General features: G+C 40.9%; 1 protein-coding gene across 4 annotated transcripts in view; it reads left to right on the top strand.

The window, feature by feature from the left end:
- Positions 1 to 23610, top strand: part of LOC133408410 (plexin-A1-like) — a 209212-nt gene that overhangs the window by 23392 nt on the left and 162210 nt on the right. For all 4 annotated transcript variants that reach the window (XM_061687296.1, XM_061687294.1, XM_061687295.1 and 1 more), the window contains one exon: positions 8630 to 10066. In XM_061687296.1, the coding sequence (XP_061543280.1) occupies positions 8885 to 10066 (1182 nt within the window). In that variant the 5' untranslated portion in view covers positions 8630 to 8884. The remainder of the gene's footprint in view (positions 1 to 8629; positions 10067 to 23610) is intronic.

Below are 23610 nucleotides of genomic sequence, written 5' to 3'. Positions count from 1 at the left end.
TTACTTCATGTTTTGTATGTTCTTTATAGATGCCAATTATTGACCTAAAGTATTTGTTTTTAAACTACATGTCTTTGGCCAAGAGGGGCCCCAGTTAGCTTGTGAGCTCGCTGGTGGATAGCGCCTCTCGTCGTGGCATGGAAATTCCTGCAACGACCTGGTGGGATATATTCCAGCCACCACAGGCTTTAAGCGGATATATTTTCACAGCTCAAACATGTAGGGATGTTCAGGCAGAAAAAAAGATGGTCGGTGATGTAGCATAAATTTTTCAGAAGGGGTGTGGTTTCACACATTTAGCGGACATGGCCACAGGTTTTGAGAGCAAACATTGGCTTGAGTCTTCAAATTTTGAAGCCTGTTTATATACCTTTAGTGTTTTTTTTATTTTTTTAATCATTAAAATTTGGCAGGGTTATTAAAAAAAATCATATCTGTGGTGGCTCAAATTTAGAAGACATTTATTTTCACTTTACAGTTTTCTGTTAGTTGATAACTTCATTTTCCATGATTTTCTTTGTATAATTGTTTGAAATCTCAAAAATCTGGAGTTGACCAGATTATGTTCAACCTTTTGATGTTCCACTGTATTCCAAAGAGACTCTTGAGAAACACTTGCACGTATTAATACACATGATGCTGTTGTTCAGCTTGGATAAATATGGAAAAATTGCACAATGACAGATGGACTTGGATACATTTTTGATAGCATTCCAGTGATCCTTTGCAATTATGTTGACATTCTCTGATAATCCCATGCAGTCAGAGTAATCTCTTTGTCACAGTTTTCAGATATTATTTTATTGCATGGGAAGTATTTTAGACTCTCTGCCTGCTCCGAGCGCTCTTTCTTTCAAACTGACTTCTTGATAATAAACACAAGTTGCACCGATCTAAACTGCACAAATGTCAGTTTGTCAATGTTAGGGTAGGGTTTCACTGAGACTCACTCAAAAAAGGAAGGACAAAAACAACCCACTTCTGAAAAATTCAAATTGACTTTTTTCATGCTATTGTTTGTCTGTTTAGGGATTGCGCTCCCTCTGTCATCCACCCATCACTGTTTTGGGGGATGGTAATCCATTCTTTCCCTATGCAGATAGTGACTGCTAGATTAGGCAGACCCTGGGAGAGGATTATGATTTCAGGATTTGGCCCCCATATTTTACCTCCTCTCCAACCCCCAACCCCGTCACCCCCACCTCCACCCTTGCTTCCTGCCGTCTTGCCGTTCTATCCCTTCTCCCTCTCTTCCCCCGGGTAAATCTCCAGTCTCTGGAGTGTGTTGGTTGCTAATCGAAGAGGTGGGGAGCAGACTAAAAAAGAATAGCTATTTGTGTTATCCATGTGTGCATTTAATGTGCACTTCATGAATGAATCTATATGTATCTACATGCACGCACGCACACACACACACACACACACACACACTGTGCTGAGGGTTTGCGGGTCTTGGAGTGTGTCTAATGTGTGTCTTTTAAGTCATATTTCTTGCAGTCCCCTCTCCAAATATGCTATGGTATGGATGCATAATTGACTTGTGTGTGTGTGTGTGTGTAATTTGCAAAAAAAAAATTTTTTTAACCAACAGTGCAAAGCTGTGGACAAATACCTTCCCAGTAAAATAATGTTATCTTTTCTTAGTTAATGCAGGCACATTTACTGTAGGCAGAGGGCTTTTTGTTGAAAAGAGTGATGGGGTCTTAATAATTCATATTTCACTAACAAGTTGATTTTATGTATTTTTTGCTCAAGAAAATGAAACTGGCAGTCATTTACAATAATGCCAGTCCACTTTGGAACGCCCCTTTTTCATCGCCAAAATCGGCATGCCCTCCCAATTTCTTGGTGCGTCGTCAGTGGGAGTGGAGACCAAATTCAATACATCGACGGTGTGGAAAACGGAGTGTACTATACTATAAAGTGGCAGTATTCAGTGATATTTTATATTTTGTTGCCTCCAAAATGACACATTTTTGGGAGAAAGAATGACTGGAGAAACTGCATAGCCGGTGTGGACAATGGACTGTACTGTACTATAAAGTGGGAATATTAAATCATATTTTCCATATCGTAGCTGTCGGTTGGAGTCCCAAAATGACAACTTTTTAGGAACTAAAAAAAAATGACAACTTGCTTGAGTTTCCAAACACTGCTTTGTTCAAATTGGCATTATACCTTATAGTGCTGTCATAGATTGTTGCACTCTCACACGAACAGCAGCTAGCACCCCAAAATTCTGACCAATCGCTAATTTAATATGCTGAAAAATCGCTAATTTATTGCATCGAACTATCATGACTTAAAATGGTGAACACGGCCGCCACCACGTGGACAGTCTAAAACACTTAACGTAAGTGTAAAAAAGCTTAACGTGGTTTAATGTCCCAATACTGTCACCAACCATCACCAAAATTGGGACCTTCAACCTCTGAAAATATTACGATCGGCCCAAAATATCATTATATGGAGAGTAAAATGCTTAAATGTCCATAAAATAAAAAATGTCGGGCTGATCAATGTAATATTTTCTGAGGTGTAATTGGGCATCAATGTCTACATATATTTTTGTGACGATTGATCACAGTTTTGGGACATTAAACGACGTAAAGCTTTTGGCCGGGAGATCTTTAGCCGTCTGGTGAGGACATGCAATAACTAACCAAGAGAACAAGATGAGAGAGGACAGAACAGGGCAGGAATGGGAAATGAGCAAGGCAGTGCTACTAAGGAGTGGTGCGGTGGGATTCTTTTTTTAAGTGTCTAAACACCAGTAGGAACCTGTGAGTTGATATGTTAGTAAAACCTGTGTTGTTGTTAGTGGTCCCAGCACAAGCAATTGAAGCCTATAGCGTGTCTGTTGAACTTATTAGTGAATGAACACCATAGCACCTGCATGTTAGTCAACTGGTGTCCGGACTTATTTGAAAGGAGGCTCGCTGGCTCCATTCATTTGAACGTACGCATCATGCACTGTACATACGTTCGCGTGCATTCTGGTCCCAAGCTTTGATTATTCATCCACAGGTAAATTATACATTTTGAATATAGTTAAGTATTTATGTAAAAGAAAATATGTGATGCTTTATATACTATTTATATGGCTTAATGTGGCGAGGCAGCACGCCTCACTAAACCCGGAAATGTGTTTTCCTCATAAGGGAATCTGTGGCGACGTTAAGACGATGATTCAAAATTTGAATCGCAGCAAAACCAGTGGCAGACTGATCGGCCACTCATGAGAACAATTGCTAAATCACGCACACTACGTGATAGTTCAGTCGGGTTCGGCTCCATTACTCGGTGTGAGGCAGCCTTCAGACGCCATGATTGTGAAAGTGACAAGTCACCACGCTTAAAAAAACACCTACATCTGTTGGTCAATCATATGACAGTTATGTCACGGCCCTCCTCGGCCTACGTTTTAGAACCAGGTCGGAGGAGGGCCATTGTCATCATTCGGTCTCAAAAGTTTAATGGAAAAGCGACCACACAGGGTGGAGCGAGGCTGGTTGGGGGTAGAACCGATAGAATGGACAAGGGGCATACTGTATGTCAGGCATGTGTGGATGTCATAGTGGCGGACACCTATCAAAGTCGGCGGTCAGCTGAGCCCCATGAACGTTCAAAAAGTCTTTTGTATGTCACAATATCAAACACCTATTCAACATCATTGTCTAAAACAATTTTATCAAGTGTTTCAAACCTGATAACATGGTACAAACACGGCGCCAAGATAGCAGGTGTCTGTCATGACAGACAGCAGTGTACATCCAAGTCTGCTTGTGTCACACAATGCCACCATGCACCCTATAGAAACGCCTGTCTCATCCATCTGGACTCTTTTCAAACATCTTTGAGGCATTTGTGATGCAATCAATATAAAATAGAGCTGATGAAACCTGTTTATATGTACGGAAATTAATCTGCAAGCACTTACCCCGTGGGAGGACGCAACTGTCTTCTTTCCTCAAGGAGGCATTTCAATGATCGATTAAAAAAAAAACCCAAAAAACCCAAGAATATTCAGACTTTTCACTATCAGTATTTTTACTCGTTATTGTCTACAAAAACCCATCCAGAGTTTTAATATACCGTAATTTCTCGTGTATTATGCGCACCCATGTATAATATGCACCCCCAAAGTTGACCTCAAAGTTCTGGAAAACCCTTTTACAGTATCTATTTATAATGTATTTTTACAGTGCATGATTTTGCTTCAACCCATATGATAAAACGAAGTATTATCTGTATTTTTTTTTAGTTTTTTCAAATAATTATTCTGAAGATAAGCACGTTATTTCAACACGTAATACTTTTTATTTACTTGCTCTTGTTTTGAAATTCACAGCCCTACTTTTATTTAGTAAATGAGAAAACACTGTTGTGCTCGTGTTTGACTACCAAGCACAATTAAAAGAAAACATGAAGGCCAGGCAAACCACATTTTTATTTTATGGGGTTCAAATTAAACTGTCAAGCATTTCAGAAAGGCATTATCATTAAACAAAACACAACCATAAAGAAATTATGATGGTTGTTGTTCAGTCATCAGTCGTATTTATTAAAAAAAACAAAACAAAAAAAAAACAATATAACACAAATTCTACCAGGGTATGTAAACTTATGAGCACAGCTGTACATATATCCAGTCATATGTACCCCTGTCATATTGGAATGAAAGTGTAGGCTACACCTCTAGGTCGCGGTGGCGTATTAGAATGAAAGTGTAGACCTTTCTCATAACCTCTAGGTGGCGGTGGCATATTGGAATGAAAGTATATACTTTTCTCATAATCTCTATTTGGCGATGACATATTGGAATGGAAGGATGCAGCTTTTTCATAACCTCTAGATGGCGGCATACATTTATAAAATGTGAACCCCCCCCCCCCCCCCCCCCCCCCCCCCCTCAATTTTCTCCTATACCTATGTATAACACGCACTATTGACTTTTGACGATTTTGTTTTGTGGAAAAAATGCACATTATACACGAGAAATTACGGTAGGCAAAAATTACACCACAGAATGCGTAGTAGTTAAATGAGGAAATGTCCTCGCTTTCTGCACTTGATTTGTTAGGCCGTGACAGGCTGACGTGTCCAAAGTGTGGGTTGGCCAAAGTCTGGCTGAAAATCAAATATTGTATCAGAAAACAAGCCTAGAATTACTACTAAGTCGATTTTGGGGGGATTTTCTTTTGTTGCAGACATAAATTCTAAGTCCAGAGCTATGGAATAAGTGCCAATGTTCACAGTATTAGATACTGTAGGTTGTAAATACATGTCATTCATTTATGTACAATATATGTTTATTTTATGCAAAATACACAAGACTGGGTACTTGGGAGCAATCAAATTTATAATTTGAGTATGGACATGACAACCTTCGAGGAACTGTGACTTTGGCGAATATCTATTTCTGGGGTCATACCGCTACCATTTTAGTCCCCAAGTCTACTTATTTAATCTTTGGCACTTAAATGTTCTCCTATATTAGACGTGATCCACATGCTGTGATGCAGCGCAGAGAGCAGAGAATTTGTCTGAACACCCTTCCACTTCCTTCCTCCTCCTCATCATCATCCCTCCAGCACAACCTTCTCCTCCCCCTTTTCCCCTCCAGTTGTGAATGCTGTAATTGATATGCCACTGGCAATAAATCAGCACTGCATCAGGGTGAGCAACGACCATTATCTGAGTGGACAGGTTTGAGGAAGTGGGAAAGAGGGAGCGATGACCCCCTGCTCTACTCACAAGAGGCAATGGAGCCTCATCACTTGACCTAAAACACCACCATCGCCTCCTCGCAGGATTCCCACTACTGTCAAGCCAAACAAAATTATCTTGGGTCAAGGGAATGACCCTTCAAGCTTTTCCCGTTTTTCCTCACCTCACTTCGTATCCCTCATTACTATTCCCAGGCAGTGACGATCCGAGGTTCTCTGTCAGTGTCAGCATCCTGATATCAAAACCAGTCAAACTGACCCCTTACTGATGGTTCACTCTAATGCTTTTCCCTGATGTGATAACATCTTCAGTTCCTTTGACACGGTACTGCCCATCCCCAAAGCCAAAGATGCACTCCTGCCTTGAACGATTGACATGTTGTTCCATGGATGGTCCCAGATGTCGCTCGCAGCCAGCCCAAGTGCTCTTCCCTCTATTTCACTTGGTAAAGAGGCAACTGAAACTGACAGTAAAAAAGCCAGTCATTATAATTTTTTTGTATTTATTTAGTCTTTTTGCTGTTCACTCATTTGTCATTATTCTTCTAGCTTTAACTGCAAAATAATGTGGCAGCTTTCCAACATAACAAATTGCCATCTGCAGTCATTTGAAAGACTTAGCTTGTAGCTTACTCATTTTATTAATGTGGTGGTTTGTATCTAAGAGACAATGTGGGTCACATCGTTGAATATTTGGTAACTTCATTCATAACCTTGCTTCTGCAAGTATTGTGTTACAGTGCCTCATCCTTAGTCTCTTACTCATGTGCATATAGAGCCCTAATTAAAATGCAGGAGTTGCCTTTTGTTTGGTTCCTGCTGGCGCTCACTAATAAGTCTCCCACTCTTTTCTCCCAGTGTCTTTTTGTCCATCACCTGCCTCCCTTTTAGTGACTTTTATAGTCTTTCTCATCTTTCTAAAGTGTTATTTTCAGATATACTGATATTACAGTATATTGTAGATGATCCTGTTGTTTCTGTTTACTTTTTTTTTTTAACAGAAATGAAATCATATAAATGTGTTATCATTACCAATTAAGTAATCTGTTCCTAATATCTCCATACAATGCTTATACAGGTAAAGGAGAGATAAAACAAGATAATGAGTATATCTGATTAGACTTCCTATTGGGAGGGTTAGTATAATTAATTCTTTTTTTAATGGTCTGCTTTTTTTTTTTTTACGGTGTACGATACATTTGTCTCCCCCTGGCCTTGTGAAAATAGGATGACACCACAGGTACTTGAACCTGGCTAACTTTGTCTCAGCTGAGCAATGGTTTGCTATTCTATAAACAAGACTCTCGTCTCTCTTTTTCCCCTCATGGTCACTTTTTTTAATATATTGCTTGCAGGGTACACTAGCTAAATTGATGTGTAACCCAGTGAATCCTGCTTCAGATTTATTAGTTTAGATACTCAATTTATAAAATATATATATTTTTATTGTTTTTATTTTATGCATCATCTGCTTATGGTGATGGCCATAGTTGGACCCTTTACACCCAGTTCCATCCAGCAACTATGTGGACCATGCAGCCATTATTAAGCATTTAGTTTGGCATCACATCATTTTGGACAGTTTTGGTCAAAGTTAAATTTTCCATCTTTTTTCATCACCACAGTTATACTGGTACCCACAGTACATATTGTGTTTCAGTGGTCCACAGTCATCATTTATTAGGTAGGTGGAAAGTTGTTCCTCACTTTACAGGGACTATACACCGTTGTCTTATTATTAGTAGTAAAGTAGTAGTCGTAGAGTAAAGTACCTGATGCTTATAATGACAAGGTGGTAAGCTGTTCCCACTTGCTTGCGAGCCACATAGGATAAGGATTTGAAAACACACATTCATTCCTTTGAGCTTGGTTAGCTGAAATCCTGACCTTCTCCTCAATTGATTGATAGATGGATAGCCTTGCCCTGAGTGTCCCACCACACTTGGAGCAGGAGGCAGAAACCTGGAACTCCATTAGATTATCCCCTATGTCATGGCTTTTGCCTTCCCCTTCGTCTTACCTTCCTGGGGTCTATAATGATTTTCATCTTTACTGATTTGAAGTGGTTATAAAACACTGTTTATGTCGACACTTTCATAGTCAAGATGAAATTGAAGCATGGCTTCCCTGGGACTGTAGAGTTCAGTTTAGCATAATCAGCATTTACAGGAGATCCCTGCTCAGTGGGAACAGAATTGTCCTGTCAAAGTAGCACCGCCACTAACTCTACATTTAATAGAAGATGCCTATTGCTATTTCTGATGCTGCACCAGTTGTTCAGTATCGGATAAGGTACCTGTATGGATAAGGGTTTATGAAATAGGAAAGGCTTGATGACAGCACCCATCTATATAGCGATGTACCTATGAATAATTATGCATGGGAATGTTTGGAAGGTCATAAAAAGCTTGATACGCAAAATCCAGACGACTCAATCTCAATGCCAATGTTTCAGTAATTACTTACAATAAGGTTCACTGGGTAGTGTGTTGACCCCGTTCATACAGTGACAGGAGACCTGGCTATGAATTGTTTTCAGAAATAACAATGCCCACAGCCATATTATCAAACATTTGCCTCCTCCTGATTGAAGTTATAAAATATTACTGATTTGAATGTTGTGGCTATTACTCATTCCAGCAAGTTATATACGTACAGAGCCTTCAATAATTGGCTCATGCCTCCCCTGCTATCTTCCCTCATAATTAAATGCCAACACACATTTGCCTTCCAGACTTGATTTGATATCATTAATTCATCACGGTGGCAAATGTCACCGTTTTTTTCTCCTCATTTTGTCTGTTTTAATTTGTGAGCCTTTAAGGCCCCTCCATGCTTGATGCATAATCGATAGGAAATGTTCCTCAGTCACTAACAATGTTTTTCTCTCCGCTTTCTAGGGCTCGCAACACGTTCCTCTGTGGATGATGTTCCTGATGATGGTGTGCAACGCCGTGAATAGGACAGTGGGTCAATAGAAGTGTTTGTTCCCCACTTCTGCGTCCTCTGTCTTTGATAAATAGTTATTTGTTCCTTGACTATAGACCAAAAAGACTCAGAATTCTGACTTGGAACTCAAGTACCAGAGCTTGCACTCCTCCTCCTCTCCTTTCTCCTTCCCCTCCCCCCAAGCCTTTCCTCAGGACAGCCCAAACATGTGCTCACAAGCTCGAGCAACAGTTTCCCCATTTCTGGGGAACGTGTTTACTGTGTTTGGGCTTTTACTTATCATTACCTCATCCTTCTGTGGAGGCCAGCCGCCAACTTTCAAACGATTCACACCTGCAGAGTGGGGGCTTACACATTTGGCCATTCACAACAAAACTGGAGAAGTCTATGTGGGAGCTGTCAACTGGATTTTCAAGCTGTCTAGCAACCTAACTAAACTGCGTAGCCACATGACTGGACCAGTGGTAGACAATGAAAAATGTTACCCTCCACCCAGTGTCCAGTCGTGCCCTCACGACCTGGCTCAGACACCCAACGTGAACAAGCTTCTACTCATTGACTATGCCCAGAATCGCCTCATTGCCTGTGGTAGTACTTCGCAGGGCATCTGCCAATTTCTTCGCCTGGATGACCTCTTCAAGCTGGGTGAGCCTCACCATCGTAAGGAACACTACCTCTCCAGTGTGGCTGAATCGGGGACCATGTCAGGAGTCATTATAAGCTCCCCTCATAGTCCAACAAGCAAGCTTTTCATTGGAACCCCCATTGACGGCAAGTCTGAGTACTTCCCAACCCTCTCCAGCCGAAAGTTGATGGAGAATGAAGAAAACGCGGACATGTTCAGCTTCGTGTATCAAGATGAGTTTGTCTCCTCTCAGCTCAAGATTCCATCTGATACTTTGTCCAAGTTTCCTGCTTTTGACATATACTATGTTTACAGCTTCAGCAGTGAACAGTTTGTGTATTATCTTACAATGCAGCTGGATACTCAGCTCACTTCTCCCGATTCCAGTGGCGAGCAGTTCTTTACCTCCAAAATCGTACGCCTCTGTGTTGATGACCCAAAATTTTACTCCTACGTTGAGTTCCCCATTGGCTGTACTAAAGATGGTGTCGAGTACCGCCTGGTTCAGGATGCCTACTTGGCCCGACCAGGCCGTCAACTGGCAAATTCTCTGGGGATCTCTGAGAATGAAGACATCCTCTTCACGGTCTTCTCTCAGGGACAGAAGAATCGTGCTAAGCCACCCAAAGAGTCAGCATTGTGCCTATTCACCTTGAGGAGAATAAAGGAGAAAATCAAGGAAAGGATTCAATCTTGTTACAAGGGTGATGGGAAACTCTCCTTACCGTGGCTCCTCAACAAGGAACTCGCATGCATCAACTCTGTAAGTGATTTCAAAGATTTTTTATTTTTTATTTTGCCGTCCACAAAACTGTTCAAAGGGGATAATGTTCGGAAGTACATGTTTCCCTTTCACATTCTAAGGGAAGAAATAAAGTGTTAATGCAAATTCTAACATTGTGTACCTTGAAAAGTAGTCCTGATCACGCCAATTTAGGTGGTCTACTTCTGGTCTTTTTCTACTCCTTCTATTCTGAGTTATTCTTACTTACTTATTTATTTACTTACTTACTATTATCCTTGTGACTTCTCTTTGTTCTTTTATCTGGTGAAATGTGGAACAATAATTTGTTATAGGAGATCCTGTGTCATTTTGGTCTGAATTGTTTCACAGCGCTTTGCATGTATATAATACACATGCATATACATGCATCTATAATATAATAATACATCAATGCACTAACCTTACAAGCCTTTAGGTAGCTTTCGTTTGTTTATGTAAATGTTATGGATAGGCACGTCACCAAATCGTCGCTGATAACTTTGTTTTGTTCATTTTCAAATGATGTGAGAATCTCGATTGTCTGAAATCCTTTCTGTGTTGTATTGAGCAAGCTAATGCTGCCCAGGGGAGTTACCATAATGGAGGTCTTTGTAGATGTGGCTGAACTTTTCATGGCTGTCATGTTGTACTTCTTTAGACAGCAAACAAGTCTAAAGAGACTGAGCCAATAGTGTCTCTGCTGGTTGCTCTCATATTCTAGCCCCATCTTAAAGACCCTGTAAAGTTATTTGAGTGATTTGTTTCTGAATAGTTAAGAAAATCCACAAATAACTGACTGCTCTTATATACTTGCCTTGAGATAAAAAAATAAGAATCCCGAAAACAGTGTGATTAAGTGCCAAATTATCACCAATACGTGGTTTCTGTGAAAAACAGGGGTAGGTCCCCCCGCCCCTCTATTAAAAAAATAAAATAAAAAATGCAAATAGGTGAATCCACGGGTGCCGAACGGCGAATATGAGGGGTCCACTGTATATTATGTTTGAAGATGTGCTGAAAACATGTGCAAAGACGGAACAATGTATTACTGCATTGTTGAGATATAGCATTTAAACTGTTTTCACCATTTCAGTTGTCAGACGTAGCTAAAACCATGCTCAATTATGCACTTTGGCTTTCTGGCATGAGTTGGCCCTCTCCCACTATATAAGTACTGAGCGCCGTCATTCCAGATGACCTGGCCACCGGTCCGCTTGCTCGCTAACCCTCTAGCCCGCTACACCGCTATGTTATGTGAACCCACATGACACAAAATTGAGTGAGCTGGACGACGCAGAAGCCTGTCAGTGGTCTACAGGTTAGAAAACTAGCGGGCTAAACGCTGGCCCGCGGACCGGCGTCTGCATCACCCGATAAGTCAATGCCTTGAACCTATTTGATTGACAGCTGAAAAATCAGTGGGCTGTGTTTTCAGCGTATTCACGCAGACACGCCCTCAGCGTCCAGCAGCTAGGAAGAGGTCTCTATTTTTCACGATTCTTGTAGCCTCATTTTATATACTGTATCTGGGATTTTTTATTCATTCAAATTTAGCAGGCTTGTTAACAACAATCTTCACTGTGGTGTGTCAAATTTATAAGATATTTTATTTTCACTTTGCAGGGACTTTGTTTTGCATAACTCTGCCAACACCTTTTTTGATGAGCCAGCAAATGTGCTTTTAGCCAGAAAATGTGTTTTTGGAAACCATTCCATTCAGCCCCGCCAACATGCTCTCTTTCAGTACATTTTAATTAAAATACCTATTTAAAGCTTTTTCTCTAAATGCCAGTGTCTTTCATTTCCACCAGAGGGCTTCTCTTAACACTTAACCCACACTCTGTTGTCTAAAAGAGGAGGATGCTCTGTCATAACCCTTCTCTTTATAGTCATTCATTTGCCTGTGTTCAGGTGTATTTTGTTCGGTAGTGTAGGTGATGTGAAGGACCTAGCCAAGGCCTAGTCTCCTCCTTTTCTCCCTCTTCGTCATCAAACCTTCTGTAAATGATGTATTTTTCCAGTTCAGTGGTTCTCTCATTCTTTTTTTGGTGGATTTTCTTATGGCCTATCTCACAGCCAATAGCTCTCAATAGAAAAGAGGATCTCATTTATTTCAGTTGGACTTTTGCAATAGAAGCATACAGTGTGTCTGTGTACAAAGTATAGCAGTGGAAGGAGAGAGAGAGTGGCTAAAATGTGGCATTTAGTAGTTTAGTGTGAGGTCTATTATTTGTTAAATATAAGCCAACATGTGACTATTTAGATGCTCAGGGCTTGTCCCTAGTCCTCTCATCTATAAAAAAACTTAGTATATGCTGTGCTGAAGGCTTTGTCATCTTATTCCATGAGGCTGATTACTCTGACCTATTTTATTCATGTGGGTCCAGTGAGTTTTGATCATAGCATCAGATTCAGGAAATTAAAAAAATAAAATAAAATAAAGATTTGTTGACCCTCTTGTTCGTACTCGAGCTTTCATGTTAAATGGTAATGACATCAAACTATTATCTGGTTTACTCTATCTAATCTTCATTAATCAAGGTGATTTACAGTCTTGTGCACTTGAAATGCTTTATTATATCTCATCTTCTGTTCCCCATCCATTTTCCCGCTCAGAATTATCTTGGTCACGTATTAGGTTTAGGTTAGGTTTCACTCGTTATTATAACCCTATAGATAATATTCTATACGAGCTGGCTGCGATGATGATGTAAGATGAGCAGTATGGCTGAGCCGGGTGACAGCAGCAAGGCCTGAGGGTCAGCATCAGGTTAATGATGCCTGCTCCATTGCCTTGAAGCAGTGACCTAATGTCAGCTACCCACCACTGATTGGTGACCATAACCACACTAAGTGGACCGAAGGATCTTAAATCTGACCTCACATGAATGGCAGATATAATTTTTCTGTGTAAATTGGAGATGGTGTAATTCAAAATGACTAAAGTTCAAAGGGACACTAATTTTGCGTCATGCTGCTAAGCTGCAATAATACCCATTCACACAGTGACGTGAGTTAAGGCTTTATACCTTAAATATGCCTGTAGATCCAATGTTAATTGCGTACTGTTTCATTCGATGACTTAATTGTTGGTTCTGTCCCCATCCAAAATCTATAGAAGTATGAGTGTAAAGTAGGAAAGAGTAAGCCAAAGAATTAATTGTTTCAGTTAATTGTTAAGGCGCGGACTCGGGGTCTATAGCCCCACTCGCTATTTGTGCAGACATAACTGAGCGAATAACGAATTAATTGGATTTGTTACTCCTTGTACTAGTCTAAAATAACAGTCAAACAAATGAAAAGTCCAATTTGATTTTTTGAAAACTGTCTATTGCACCGGTAAGCGAGCACGTTTTGACTTGGGACTGATGTGTTTTAGCTGCGTCTCCATACAGCGGTTTTTCTTATTTTAAAACGGCTTACTTTAACGAGGAACCCTTGCCGTAGCTTGGCCACAGGTAGAATGGTCTGTTTTGCGCTGGTCGTCGGAGCCATAAATCCTCACGGACCGGAAACTGCCGCCTTTCTCGCTAGCCTGCTGGCTACCAAGCTGCTGTAGCTTCACGGCATGCTGTGTTTGGATCAAGGGTCAGTTCTTGGACCCCTCCTGTTCAGCCTGTATATGCTAACATTGGGTCGAATTTTTCAGAACTTTAATTTTGACTATCATAGCTATGCAGATGACACAGTTATATCTAGCAGTGTCTCCAGATGACTACAGTTCAATTGAGGTGTTGTGTCACTGTCTAAAACAGATAAATATCTGGATGAGTCAAAATATTTTTCAATTAAACCACAACAAAACTGAGATAATTGTTTTTGGCAATAAAGAGAGAGAATTGCTGTGAGTAAATACCTGAAGTCACTCTGTTTAAAAACCAAAGACCAAGTCCGAAACCTTGGTGTTCTGATGGTGTTCTCATGTGTCAAGCAGACCAGGAGAAGCTCATCCATGCATTTATTCTCAAGTAGACTTGACTATTGTAATGGTCTTCTGACTGGACTCCCTAAAAAGAGCATTAAACAGCTGCAGCTCATTCAGAATGCTGCAGGTCGGGTTCTGACCAGAACAAAGAGGTCGAGCATATTACTCCAATTCTTAAGTCTTTACACTGGCTTCCAGTCAGCTTTATAATAGATTTTAAAGTTCTGCTATTGGTCTATAAATCACTAAACGGTTTAAGTCCTGAATACATGAATGAAATGCTAATGAGATATAAACCCAGTAGGGCTCTGAGATCGACAAACTCAGGTCAAATAGTGGGGCATAGAGTCCAAAGCAAACAGGGTGAAGCAGCATTTAGCTATTATGCTTCACACAAATGGAATAAGTCGCCAACAGAAGTGACATCAGCCCCAAGTGTGCATGTTTTTAAATCCAGGTTAAAAACTCTTCTTTTTTTCCCCCCATGCTTTTTAGAGCATTTCCAATTTTTTAATGATATTTCTTGCACTGTGAATGTCTATGCACCCTGCGATTGGCTGGCGACTGGTTCGGTGTGTACCCCGCCTCCCGCCCGAAGATAGCTGATATAGGCTCCAGCAGCCTGCGACCCTAGTGAGGATAAGCGGTAAAGAAAACGGATGGATGGATGTTGTATGTTGTTTTAATTCTATTTTAATTTTTTTCTTTGTTTTAAATGTTTATAAGCTGTTTTTTTCTTTGGTTTTAAATGATTTTAATCATGTAATCGTTGAGTTACTTTGTGTATGAAAGGCACTGTGTAAATAAATTTGCTTTGCTTTGATTCAAACCCCTAAATGCCTCGCACACAATTGCATTTGACTGAGCGGTGTGGGAAAGCTGTTTAGCCTGACCCTGTGTTACAGCGGTGCAAAGGGCAGGCCAGGGAGGAGAGCGGGAGGCCTGTACAGCTGTGAAATGCACAATCATGATTGATGACCCTCAAGCTCCATTAGTCCCAGTGTGGACTTCCTATTTGTGCCGCATCATGATTTCTGGCCTCTGGCAATCATTAGGATATGTTTATGGGCACAGAGAGATGGTGGTTGATTTCTGTTACCTGAAATGTTTGTGCTTAGAAATAGCTAACGCATGAACACACGCACACCACTACAACCTTTGTGCTGCTACCTCGCTACGTCTATTGTCGCCTAAGTATGAGTATAGTCGTGTGTTTTGTGTGACTGTCCCTGAGCTTTATTACTGAACCCGTGACCTTTTCCTTGGTTTGAAAGTGGTGCTGCAGTGGATCAATACAGACCAGTTTCACTGAAGGAGAGCAAGCAAGACTATTACAAAGTTAGTATAGGTTGAGAAAGGAATAGCAAAAAAGAAGGAAAACAAAACAGTTCTTGAGCTTAGCAAAGAAAAAAGGCAACGTGTGGGTAGCAAAGGACAAAGGGATGTTAGATGTGGGTGTCCATATAGGGAGAGAATCTTGAGTACCGTATTTTCACGACCATAAGGCGCACTTAAAAGCTGACTGGGAGCATTTCCGGGGTGTGCATTGTGCAAAACAACAGCGGTTTGGCTAAGGACCCCCGAAAATGTCACCTACGAAGAGACACTCTTACGAAGCACAGTTTAAACTGCAAGCTGTGATTTACGCGGAGGAACATGGGAATCGAGCAGCCGTGAGAGAATTCAAGATCAACGAATCCATGGTTCGCAAGTGGAGGAAGCAGAAAAACGAGCTTCGCCAAGTCAAGAAGACGAAGCTGACTTTCCGCAGAGGAAAGAAAAGAAAAACAAAACGCGGAAACAAGGCGAGGTGGCCCCAGTTGGAAGACCAACTCGAGTGATGGATTAATGAGCAAAGATGGATTAATGAGCAAAGAATAGAAGCGTCTCTTCAGTCACCATTCGACTGAGTGCAATAACTCGGGGCCTGCCATCATTCCGGGAGGCTTGACGAACCGCTGGACATCCGTGTAAACAGGGCGTTCAAAGTGAAGAGAGGGGCGTGGGAGCCATAGATGACAGATGGCGAACACAGCTTTACTAAGACTAGGAGTAAAGCTGCGCCCAATAATACGGCAGGTGCGCCTTATGTATGTGTTAAATACAGCAATAGACCCCGTAACTGAGACTGCGCCTTTTAATATGGTGCACCCTATGCTCGTGAAAATATGGTAGTCTGAAAAGAGACGATCACATCTACATTCAGACTGAAGGGAGGAAAGACATTTGTGTAAGGTGAGGTGGAGAGTGTGTGGATAGTAAAAAAGCAAGTCATGGATGCTCATTGAAATGTGTGTCATACAAGTGTTGTTAATTATTATCTGTCATAAGTTCATAGATCAATCAATCTGTCATTATAGGCAGGCCATGGTTTCGTGTTTATATTTGATGTCGAGTGGGCCAGCTGTTCAGTGGCAGTGTCAAAGGTGATATTTGATGCCCAAACAAAAAGGTTTTCATATGATCATTTTTGTAAACTGGAACCATTTATGTGCGCATTTCTTTGGCTTTCTGCATGTACAGAACACAATAGCTAATTATATTTTTCTTACTACAATTAGAAGTCATGAGTTCAGCTCCAGTAAGCCAGAAACAGTTTCCTAATGTTATTCCAGACAATGCAAAGGAGAATTGATTCTGTGAGACCCATTCTTAACCTTATTAAATCATCATGATGAATATCATTTAATGGGTGTAACTCACTTGTAGACTGTGTAATACACAAGCCTATTCTAGTGGAATACCCAGAATGAATGTGTTTAGGCAAAAGTGTTTAAGTAATTTGCCTTGATTAATTGAGCCAGAGTTGATGAGCATAGTTAATTAGCTGTCTAATTGAGGTGAGATAGGAGGACACAAATTGTGCAGGTGCCCGTTTATGTTAATGTTTAGTTCACCTTTAAGGTTAACTTTTGCTGTATGTGGAATTTGTCATTTTCCCCTAGATCAACTTATTTTCATCTGTGTGCACGGGTGTGCGAAAGAGCGTGTGTGTGAATGAGTGAACGAGGGCCTGTGTGTGAGCCAAACAGTGTCAGAGCCACTCTGGTCTATACTCAAGCCTTGTTTCTCATCTCATTATTAGAGGATATTAGAAAAGCTTTTGGAAGAGGCATCATGCAGCTAGTGTGTGCGAGCAGCTCAGTTCTTCATGTTGTTTGACCTTTCTGTCTGTCTCTCCGAGGAGAATTTAGCTCAACAAATCCCCTTCCCTCGCCACAGTCTAACGATACTAATTGTCAATGTAATTGTATATTGATCTGCGGTGTGTGTGGGTGGCGTGTTGCTCACATCATTATCAGCAGTAATTAGAAAATGTGGGCCAGGAAATGAGCCTGCAGTGCTAACATATTCAGCTGTTTTAAAACTACGTACGCATACACTGTGTTAGTTCATTTTTATCTTTTACACACGTGAGGGATTATTTTTGTTGAGAATATGGTCAGACTCTGTATCTTCTTTTCCTTTCGGCTTGTCCTGTTAGGTGTCGCCACAGTCTGTCATCCTTTTCCATGTCACCTTATCTCCTACATCCTCATCTCTAACACCAACTGCTCTCATGTCTTCCCTCATGACATCCATCAACCTTCTCTTTGGCCTTCCTCTAGCTTTCTTGCCTGGCAGTTCCATCCTCATCATCCTTCTACCAATATACTCACTATCTCACCTCTGGACGTGTTCAAACCATCAAAGTCTGCTCTCTCTAACTTTGTCTCCAAAACGTCTAACCTTGGCTCTCCCTCTGATGAGCTCATTTCTAATTTTATCCAACTTGGTCACCCCGAGAGCGAAACTCAACATCTTCATTTCCGCCACCTCCAGCTCTGCTTCCTGTCGTCTCTTCAGTGCCGCTGTCTCTAATCCGTACATCATGGCTGGCCTCACCACTGTCTTATAAACTTTGCACTTCATCTTAGCAGAGACTTTTCTGTCACATAACACACCTGACACCTTCCTCTACCTGTTCCAACCTGCTCGGATCTGTTTCTTCACTTCCTTACCACACTCACCCTTGCTCTGGACTGTTAAGTATTTAAAGTCCCCCACCCTTGCTATCTCTTCTCCCTGTAGCCTCACACTTTCCCCTCCACCCCTCTCATTCATGCACATATATTGTCTTACTTTGGCTAATCTTTTCTCCTTTCCAGTGTGCATGCTTCCACCTTTCTAACTGTTCCTCCACCTGCTCCCTGTTTTCACTGCAGATCACAATGTCATCTGCGAACATCATGGTCCACGGGGATTCCAGTCTAACCTCATCTGTCAGCATATCCATCACCACTGCAAACAGAAAGGGGCTCAGGGCTGGTCCAGTCCCACCTCCAACTTAAACCCCTGTCACACCTCAACACTGTTCTGCTGCCCTCATGCATGTCCTGTACTATTCTAACATACTTTTCTGCCACTTCAGACATCCGCATGCAGTACCACAGTTCCTCTTTGGGTACTCTGTCATAGGCTTTCTGTAGATCTACAAAGACAAAATGTAACTCCTTCTGACCTTTTCTGTACTTTTCCATCAACTGCCTCAAGGAAAATAATGCATCTGTGGTACTCTTTCTAGGCATGAAACCTTACTGTTGCTTGAAAATACTCAATTCTGCCCCGAGTCCAGCCTCTCTAGCCTCCACTACTCTTTCCCATAACGTCATTGTGTGGCATATGATGACGTATGCCAGTGTCCAACCTGGCATACGTCATCATATGCCGCTTGTTTGGCCTTTACCACCGCTACCTTCGCCCTACGTCGCATCTTCGTGTATTCCTTTCTCCTCTCCTCGGTCCTTTAAATCTCCCACTTCTTCTTAGCTAACCTCTTTCCTTGTATGATTTCTTGTACTTTGAGGTTCCACCACCAAGCCTCCTTATCCCCATTCCTATCAGAAGAGACACCAAGTACACTCCTGCCTGTCGCTCTGATAACCTTGGCTTTCATGGTCCAGTCTTCTGGAAGCTCCTCCTGTCAACCGAGAGCCCGTCTCACCTCTTCTCGAAACGCTGCACAACACTCTTCCTTTCTCATCTTCCACCACACGGTTCTCTGTTCTGCATTTGTTTTCTTAATCTTCCTCCCCACCACCAGAGTCATCTTACACACCACCATCCTATGCAGTCTAGCCACATTCTCCCCTACCACTACCTTACAGTCAGTAACCTCCTTCAGATTACATTGTCTGCACAAATGTAATCCACCTGCATGCTCTTCTAGGTCACCCTATGTTCCTGCCTCTTCTGAAAGAAAGTGTTCACTACAGCCATTTACCACCGTTTACCACCATCTGTCCCTCGAAGTTCCTTACCTGGATGCCAAACTTACCAATCACTTCTTCATCACCCATGTTTCCTTCACCAACATGTCCATTACAATCTGCACCAATCACGACTCTCTGTCTGGGATGCTCAGAACTACTTCGTCTGGCTCCTTCCAGAATTTCTCTTTCACCTCTAGGTCACATCCTACCTGTGGGGCCTAGCCACTAATCACATTATACGTAACACTCTCAATTTCAAGTTTTAGCCTCATCGCTCGATCTGATACTTTTCACCTCCAAGTCATTCTTAGCTAATTCTTCCTTTTAAAATAATTTCAGCACCTGACCCAAACTAAAAAAGTAATGTAACAATGCGTGGCATTGCTGAGAGAGAGAGAGAGAGAGAGAGAGAGAGAGAGAGAGAGAGAGAGAGAGAGAGAGAAAATATCACATATTTGAGATGAATACCATTGTTACTAAAGCAGGAAACATAGTTAACACTTGGTCGTCCTCTAAACAACTCCAAACCTCTATCCTATAAATATCATTTGGAGCAGTTCACAATCAATATTTATCTAATCATATAACTAATAAAATCATCAAAATGTTTAAATAAAATACACCATACTCACCAGAGATGAATCCATTTGTCCCAGTCTGGACTTCTTATTTGTGCTGCATCATAATTTCTGGCAACTGGCAAATATTAGGATGTGTTTATGGGCACACTATTCTAACACATTCTATGCTGGCCATTGTTCTGTAACAGACGAGTCTGCTTTGGTGGTTTTACTGTATTTTTTTAAATCTTGGGGCTCTGTGGTGCTGAACATATATAATGTATATAATTCTTCTCTATAAATACAATATACATAATATAGGCAGCAGCTGAAATAAGTATTTAACATGTCACTATTTGTCTCATTAAATATACTTTCAAAGGTGCTATTGACCTGAAACTTTCTGTTAGGAACAACTCAAGTAATCCATGCATACAAAGAAAGTAGTTCAAATAAGATCAGAAATTAAGTTGTGTGTAAAAATGTGAAATGACACAGAGAAAAAGTATTGAACACATGAAGAAAGCGAGGTGCAAAAAGGCATGTAAAGCCAAGACAAACACCTAAAATCAGTAATCAAACAGAAATCCATCCCCTTGGCATTGCACGTTAATAGCAGCTGGTTCCATCCTAATTGACGGCCTACAAAAAGGACTGAGTGCCAAGGTGTGAGTCAAGCCACATCTCTTCAGACTCATCAGTCTGGTCTAATGCACACCACATTTGGAGGAGAAATGGCACTGCACATCACCCTAAAAACACCATACAGTAAAGTTCGGAGGTGGGGAACATGATGGTGTGCATTTCAGCAAATGGTACCGGTAAAGTTTAGACTTTGCACCGATCTTATCTGCTTGATCGGTACCTGCCGATAATTAGCATTTTATGATCAATAACGTCATTGATCATCTCCGCAAAAGACATTTACTCCGCGTCGCCATTGTGTACAGTATACTTGAATCCAAAAGCTCGTTTATTTTTAGCCTTGTTGCGTGTCTTTTAACGTACTTACTGTAAATATCTGACCACTAATAAAGTTATTTAAAAAAAACATGTCAGCGGTGTGAGACAGACAACAGATAATGCTCACTCAAACGCGACTGCAGACACTTGTTACCATAGCAACGAAAACAACAATGGATCGCGTCGTGTGTATTATAAGAACAAAGTGAGGAAAAAGGTGTGCTGGTAGTCACCGGTGCTCAGGAGAGGTCTTTAATTCAAAGATTGCTTGAGGTATGTTCACGTACTTTTAATACAATACTGTTCGCAAGCAGGCAACAAAACGTTATGTAGCCTAGCAAGCTAGTGTTAGCACTGACTGTTGTACTTAAACATGCCGCCGTTATGTTGACTCATGGTCTAAAGTTTCGGTATGCGTGGAGTAATTTAATTACAATAAAGTAATTTAATTACAGTAAGGTAGCAACAATTATTTCTGTCATGTTGTAATGTTGGTTTGACGTGACCGATTAGAATACATGACCTGAATAGAGAATAGAGAGAGATACTCAGTATACAGTACCCAAGTATATGCAGTAAATGAACAAGTCGTTTAAATAGACAGATCTCAAGATCGGATCAGTGATCGGTTATCGTTTTTTTCGGTGATAGGCCCCAAAAATCCTGATCGTGTAAAGCCTAGTAAACTGCACAAGGAAGGATGAATGGGCAAATGTACAGAGACATTTTTGACAAAAAGCTGCTGTCATCTATAAGGATGATGAAAATGAAACGAGGGTGGACATTTCAGCAGGATAATGATCCAAAACGTATTGCCAAGCAAACTCTGTTGGTTTCAAAGAAAAAAATAAAATAAAGCTGCTAGAATGGCCCAGTCAATCACCTGACTTGAATCTAATCGAAAATCTATGGAACGAGCTGAAACTCAAAATCCAGAAAAGAAGCCCACGGAACCTTCAAGATTTGAAGAAACTTGTGTGGAGGAATGGGCCAAAATCACACCAGAGCAATGCATGCGACTAGTTTCTCCAGACAGGAGGCGTCTTGAAGCTGTCATTGCAAACAAAGGCTTTTGTACAAAGTATGAAATAGACTTTACGGCGATCTGATCGGTGTTATTGGTATCGGCCAATAATTAGCATTTTATGCTGATCGGCTTTCATGTCGTAAGTCGCCGATCCGATCAATGACGTCATCGATCGGCTCTGCACAAGACCTTTAACTCTGCGTCGCCGTTGCATATGAATCCACAAGCTAGTTTATTTTTAGCCTTGTCACGTGTCTTGTAGCGCAGTACTGTAGCTATCTGACGGCCAATAAAGTTTTTTCAATCTTGTCGGTGAAAAAACACGTCGTCGGTGTGGGACGGGTTTGCAGTGTCTCAGACAAACAACACGTAAGTTATTTGCGGTCTGTGCACAACTGAAGTACTTCGTGGGGAACGTCATCTAAATTCTTCAACACAACAAATTTGATCGAGCACCTGAAGAATGTACATGAGGAGCATGCCGCGTTCAAGCAACGCAGCGTGGGGGCGGGGAGATAAAATTTTTAAAAAAAATAACTGACTCGAACTCTGGACAACACCCGTCCATATAGCTGGGAAGGTGAGAAAGTTAGAGTAAGCATGTCATTAACAGTATTTATTAAAGTAATTTAATTACAGTAAGTTAGTGCCCATTATTTCTGCCATGTAATGTTGATTTGACCTAAACTTGTGTCAGTGGCCAATCCTTGAATGCCCCCTAGAGGTCATTGATGTTTTAACTTTTGTCTAAAATGCTAGAGAATAATTTGAGCTGGGACGGACGCCGTGCTACAACACGCCCGCAACCCTTGTGAGGATATGCTGTACAGAAAATGGATGAATGGATACAGTACACAAGTATATACAATAAATGAACAAGTCATGTAAATAGACACATTGCTCCATCTTGTGATCGGATCAGTGATCGGTTATCTTTTTATTTAATTTTTTTTTTTAACTAGCTGATCGGTGATCGGCCCCAAAAATCCTGATCGTGTAAAGCCTAGTATTAAATAAATATCAGTTGGTGTGTTCAATACTTTTTCCCTGTGTCGTTTCACATTACAGACAACTGAATTTCTGATATAATTTGTTCTACTTTCTTTGTATGTATGGATTACCTGGGTTGTTCCCAACATTTGGTGAAATTTTCATGTCAGTAGCACCTTTGGAAATATATTTAATGAGAAAAACGGTGCTAAATGCTTATTTCAGCAGCTATACATACAAGCTATATTATTTTTCCTGATTTTCTCTTGAGTCCCGTACATTGTGGTATAGATACTGTATGTGTTGACAACTTTTAGATTTCTCAATGCCTCTGGAGTTTGTGCAATTGGTGTACTGAACATAGAAATTGTTGGTGCTCATACATAAATATGGAATTGGCAACACTTTTTTTCTGAATTATTGATCCATAAAGATAAAATAATAAAAAAAACAAAGTGTTTGATTGAATTGTAGTCAAAGAGATGAGAGATGCACTGTGAGCAACCTTCAGCAAGCCACAATTTGAATTTGACCGGTTAAGCTAGTAGGTCACAGTTTTCCATAAAATGTAGTTGAAATCACTTTAATAAAAGTTCCCACAAACACATTGAGCATCAATGTTATTTGGCTAAACAGATTTGCACATTGGGAATTCAGCGCTACATTATGAATATGTAGTGCTTTACCATTAGGTGCAGTTGTTCCCCTGCAATAAATCACCAGGAGTGCTTGTTGTAGCACACACAAACTGCAGAACCTCTTGAAAAAACTAGCAATTTCTCTACAAGTTCAAGGCCTCCACTGAGACTTCTGTGTAATTTATGAGG

The sequence above is a fragment of the Phycodurus eques genome, chromosome 10 (assembly GCF_024500275.1).
Source record: "Phycodurus eques isolate BA_2022a chromosome 10, UOR_Pequ_1.1, whole genome shotgun sequence".
Classification (NCBI taxonomy): Eukaryota; Metazoa; Chordata; class Actinopteri; order Syngnathiformes; family Syngnathidae; genus Phycodurus; species Phycodurus eques.
Note: the sequence above shows the minus strand (reverse complement) of the source record. Positions and strands in the feature narration are given on the sequence as shown.